This window comes from Chaetura pelagica, unplaced genomic scaffold, assembly GCF_000747805.2.
Source record: "Chaetura pelagica isolate M959 unplaced genomic scaffold, ChaPel_1.0 scaffold211, whole genome shotgun sequence".
NCBI classification, from domain to species: domain Eukaryota; kingdom Metazoa; phylum Chordata; class Aves; order Apodiformes; family Apodidae; genus Chaetura; species Chaetura pelagica.
The window spans coordinates 23976-29686 of record NW_009952157.1 but is presented as its reverse complement, the minus strand read 5'-3'; the positions used below and the strand labels follow the sequence as shown (position 1 = coordinate 29686).

Here is a 5711-nt window from a genome sequence, read left to right as displayed (position 1 = left end):
GGTTCAGAGTGATAAGAAAGGTTGGACCAGATGATCCTTGAGGGTTCTTCCAACCTGGTATTCTAGGATTCTGGGGTAAGTACCAATAGCATTAGTATTTTCACTATCTTTAAAGCCTCATGGAAATAAATAACAAAGCTAACATGAAAATTATATAGAAAAATATTTAGGATCGGGCTTAGAGCTTGAGCAGACTGTCACTACTGCAAAGATGTTTTATGTGGTCCCTAGGTTAGAAAGAGACCAGCTTGCCTGTGAGGTATGCAGTCCTAGGACACCCTGCGACTAACCTGAAAACTGTAAAAGGCTTCCTAAACATAAATTCACAGACAACAAAATCCTGAGGAAAGCCATGAGAAATCTAAACCTACAGTATCATCTTCCAACACAATTCCCCTCCTCTCTCTCTTCTCTTGTGTCCCATACATTTGGTTTCCTTATCCCAAAAGGAAACACTAAGGAGAAAATGATGAAGTGCTTCAAATGGTGTATCTCCTGTTACCACTGGCATCCACTTGGTTCAAAGGTGGTGTGTTTCCCATAAATTCCTTACTGCATCCACCTAAATCTACTCAGACAGGCTCTTCTGCTGATGTGAGGCATTAGAAAGCATCAGGTTTTACTCCTTCTTTTTTCTTATTAATAGAAAAGGTGATGGTTACTAATGATAAAGAATAAGGATCTCCCCAAGTCACAAATGCTGAATTCCCTGCTGTTTCCTCAATCAGAAGCGCTTCATTCATCTCTCACCACAAGCACTCACAGTAAAAAAATGCTTTATTTTTTTTAACTGCCCAGTGACATACACATAAAACAAACAAGCTTATTATTTAAAAATAGTGATACTGTTACCATTTGTTAGCCTACAATTATTCAGCAGAATATCCTTACGTGGTAACAGAGAGCTTTGTGAAATACTGCTACAGATAAACATTGTAAATAAAAGCAGAATAGAAGGAAACTCAACTGAGCTGAAGTTGCAGGTTAGTGCATTAGAATACTTTCTGGTACAGAAAGGTTAATTACACAACAAAGAAACTCCTAAAAGTGTAAATATTTAATTACATTGGTTTACTTGCATTTGTTTCTCTTTGATTATCCTATTTAAATGGCTAATCTGAAATAAAGATTATATAAAAGCAAGTCCTTTGAACTATTAAAGATGGAAGCAAGCATCACAGAAGAATGAAATACCTGATTGAGCTGCTGTTGGGATTCTTTAGGTCCTGATGAAGCTTTATCACCCATTCCTGATATTCCTGCTTCTGGATAGCAGTAGACTGTTTTAATTCATTTGTCCATTTGTTTTCCAAATCCTAACAAGACAACAGCGATAATTTTAGTGTTCTAGGTTTTATTTTTAAGACAATTATTTGCACAATGTATTCTAGTTCACTGATCTTTGTTTACCTGCTGAGATTCAAAATGCTGAGCCGCTAATGAATTTACATCTTGGTCTGTTAGCGACTTCCCTAGCTCCTGCATCACCTTATCCATTTCTGCTCCTTGTCTGAAAGGGAAACAAATGTAGATTCACAGGAAGCAACGCTTTAAACAAACTGGCAGAACACTCATTGCTGTCGATATAATAGTCAGTTGTACCAGTCAACTGGTCAATGCTTGTCACAAGCAGAGAGACAACTGAACACATCGCTGAAAAACATGTCACTCCATATTTGTTCATCTCATTTCAGAATTGGAATTCATACATTTAAAGTCCACCTTCACAGATGTTCAAAAGAAGGTATGACAGTATCTTCAGATATTCTAATACAGCACTTCACTTGTCACTAGAAGTTTTTTAAATGGACATACTTCCATCCCTTGCTTTCCTCCCACCCCAACCACAGATGATGTGGACAGGTAAACACCAGGAAATAGGCTGAACACATCTATTTTTAAGAGTTAGATGAGCTTCCAGCTCAAACAACATTCAACAAGGGGACCTGGAGTTGAAAGGCTGTCCTGCTACCACCAGTTCATCCAATACTTTGTCCCTCCTTAGTCACCTTAACCCCTGGGTTCAGGTAGTCATTCACATTCAGCCCTTTCTTCAGCAAGGAATCAATTCACCCCAGCACAGACTTAGCAATGAATATTCACAAGTCAGAGCTGAGTGTCAGTGATTCCAAGTCATCTCCTGTGCAACCAAAACACTTGTGCTCATTTGGGATAGTCTCAGCTGTCACCAACAGGTGGAGCTTCTTGATTATAATAAATAGATAGGATAAATTCCTCTGGAGTCTCTATCACACTAGAGCTCCACAACATTACCTGCTGTTAGGATTAAGTGCTTTCTTCTACATGCATACTTGAGAAGAGTCAATAAACAGCAAAAAGTTTTAGCATATTATTGGCAACATTTAACTCCAAATTTTTAAGTTGGTTCAAGTCTTTTGCTCATCATCTCACCTGGTGGACCTTCCAATTTTTCATTAAAAATACATTATAACAAAGGCAAAACATGGTAGGCACATATACTTTATTTTCTAGATATCCTAAGCACTTTAGGTTGCTATGCCACTTACAGTGTGGATGGAACAATGAAAATCAAACCTTAAATTACTTTGACGGCCTTAGCTTTTATTATTTTCAGTAACTAAGGAGAATATTCAATAGTTGACCCCAACAGTATAAGCTAAGTACTATATGAGTTTAAAAAAGGAAATATAAAACTAAAATAGGGCTTACAGAGACAAATACAAGTCTATACACTGCCTTAAGTTACAGACACCCAGGGCCCTGAACCCCTATTTAATACAACAGAAGAGAAAAATAAAAAAAACAGGGAATACCTTTCCCGTAGTTTTTTCAGTTCCACATCTCTTTCACTTATTAATTCTGAGATACTAACAAAATAATTGTGTTCCAGGTTTAACAGCATTTCAGAAGCTGAAGAATGTATCAGATCGTGATAAACATCAGCAAAATCTTCATCCCAGCTGGTTTCTTCAGGTTTTGCATATTCTAACATTGTCTAAAAATTGTAAGAGATTTTAAAGCATTATGGTACCTTTTAGGACATATAAGGATCCCTCACAATGGTAGGGCAAACTCAAGTAGGCATGCACACTGTTGCTTCAACATACATGACTTATCTTTCCTAATTTGAGCTTTCTGTATTCTGCTTATCTTTAACATTTTTGTCTTCCCATATTCCTTCTCTTTTCAAAGCAAGAACAGCAGAAACATTAAGATTTTGCCTATAACGAGGAATTACCAGTTTTCAGCCATCACCAACTTCAGTAGAACAGTATCTATAATAATACTTGCAATTGATGAATTTTACACAGGGCCCAAAGCACCAGCTGTGCAAATAAAGTTTTGATAGAATGATAATCTAATAACCTCTGACATCACCAGAATTTAACAAGCAACACAGATTTAAGAAACATACTTTCTACTGAACAAATAATGGCCTAAAGATTTCTATAACCTCTTCCTCAAATTATTTTTCTCCTGTCATTAATTTTCTCCTCTTTGCTAGGACTCTTCCAGTTCTTTTACATTCCTCTATTTTGAAAGATCACATGCAAAACTGCATGCATTACTCCAGCTAACCCTAACCCTCATCACACTAAATAGTGTAAAATCATGAACTCCAAAAATGAGCCAAAAAGTCTCTTCCAACTATATCCTTTCTCTTTGGAGTCTCCATTGCTATGTTTGAGATTTAGGATAGGAGTACCACTTTACTGTCTCTTGCTTTGATTTTAATGCACTATAACCCTTTGGTCTATTTTTGTTATAACATCACCAACTATTCACCTCTCAATTTTTTATCTTTTGACTTTATTCAGGAAAAACCTGCCTGAGAACTTGCAGGATGAAGACTTAGCGATTACTTTCAGATAAAAAGAAAAAAAAACTGTAAGAATTTATCAGTAAAACTTAATTTCAATAGAATTTTGCATCTTCACAGATGTGACGATGTCTGTACATGCGCACACACTCTCAAAAAACGTGTCCTGAATATTAACTTTTCAGCCTCAATCTTACCTCTTTATAGGCTTTAGCCCAAGTATCTGCCAGCTGGTTAATGTCTACTTTTCCTGATTTCACTGCTTCCAGAGCTATTTCATCTTCTCTATCATGATCTTTTATAGTTTCCTCTTCTATGAACTTAATAAGAGATTGCTTCAGGTCTATTATAACAAGAAGGGAAGAGTCCATCAACAAAACTTATCAGCAGAAGTATCAATACTCATCTGGTAAACACACAAATACAGCTTCTTCTGAAAACCTGTTACTTGGGCACCTTACTTGCTAGTACTGACAGTAATTTTCTTTGATGTTTTGCTGTTTTAAAAACAATTTTTTCAAGACCATTCTAGTAAATACCTTTTTTGTTGTTCTCTCAAAGCAGGTTGTAAGACTTATGGACACAGACATATGACACTAATTTAAGAAATCAATTCTTACCATTTTCTATAAAGCATGGCAGATTGTGCAGAAGCATTAGACGTCCATGCAAATGACTAATATTCTCTTGTACCGGGAAGCTGAGAGGCACAGCGAGCACTAAATGTTGATTTCCAGCACTGAAATTGTAAACAAAGTCTTGTTCCCTAGTGCAGGTCTTTTCTTTATTAGGCTTCATATTCTTGGGTTGATTTTCTGCATTAGCAATGAAAATAACGAGTTACATTCTTGTAAAATTGCAAATAAAAAATACTAGCTAAAAACAATGAACGCCTCCTAAAAATCTTCATTGATACTCAATTTTGACTTCCAAATACAGAGGTTAGAACTGAAGCATAGAGCAGAGTTTCCCCAAAAGAATGAATGCTTCCAAACTGTCATTGAATTTGGGTATTCAGTCTTACAAATTACAGTACAAGCCTCCTGACTTAAAGGCAGAATCAGTATATAAGGAATTATCCTAAATAGCAAACTCTAATAGACAGACTGTAACTGCTGACATGCATGTCTCAAAATCTGAAACACTTCCCTGCACTGGGATTTTATTTCCTCCTTTCTGCATGTGGTTGACTTGGGGGAAGGAGCGAAGTTTGCAATCATTTTTTGAAAAAGCTTATTTCCTCATTTTGTAGCCTGTTTTCTAAATAATACAATTGCAATAAGCCAAAATAAAAGCAAGAGAACTGCCTACAGGACGAAAATACAGGACGGGAGCACACGTATTTTTCCCTCTGTTAAATTACATCCCTCCTTTATGAACATTACCTGCAAAGCTGTACACGTTACCCCAGCTAAAACCTCCCCAGTGCTAAAAAACACTGTTCAAGAAGACAAGCATAAAATGAAAGAAAAAGCGTATTTCCAACTCAATATTCACGGGACCAGTTTACAGGTCGGCTTTGCCGTTTTTTCGGTGAACAAACCTGCAGGGTGGGAAACGGATCCGAGAAACCAGTTACAAACCGCTTCACAATAATAATAACAATAACGACTTGTCTGTGAGGCCGGTGCAACTGAGCAGCCGCCCCGCCCCGCCGGAGAGGCCCAAACCCTCCTTCCCACGCCGGCGCTCTCAGCCCCACCAGCACCAGGAGAGCAGCCTACGGGAAGGATTTGCTCCCGTTGCTGAAAAAAAACACAACAGCGGCAGGAAAGGGGGCGGCGGGAGGGACGGGCCTGCAAGGCCGCATCCCCGCACCCGCCCGGGAAAGCTCCAACGCCCCGGGGCAAACACCGGCGCCGCTGCCCGTGCCGCGCAGAGCGGGAGGGACCTCCTCTCCCCTCACCTG

At 38.4% G+C, this 5711-nt stretch overlaps 1 protein-coding gene across 1 annotated transcript in view; it reads right to left on the bottom strand.

The window, feature by feature from the left end:
- The window catches only part of LOC104397225 (chromosome unknown open reading frame, human C12orf4), a 21137-nt gene extending 16519 nt beyond the window's left edge, over positions 1 to 4618 (bottom strand). The window contains exons 1-5 of the mRNA XM_010007173.1: positions 4423 to 4618; positions 4000 to 4145; positions 2796 to 2977; positions 1411 to 1510; positions 1195 to 1316 (exon numbers count right to left, since the gene is read on the bottom strand). Coding sequence (XP_010005475.1) covers positions 1195 to 1316; positions 1411 to 1510; positions 2796 to 2977; positions 4000 to 4145; positions 4423 to 4600 — 728 coding nt within the window. The 5' untranslated portion in view covers positions 4601 to 4618. The remainder of the gene's footprint in view (positions 1 to 1194; positions 1317 to 1410; positions 1511 to 2795; positions 2978 to 3999; positions 4146 to 4422) is intronic.
- Positions 4619 to 5711: the final 1093 nt, after the last annotated feature.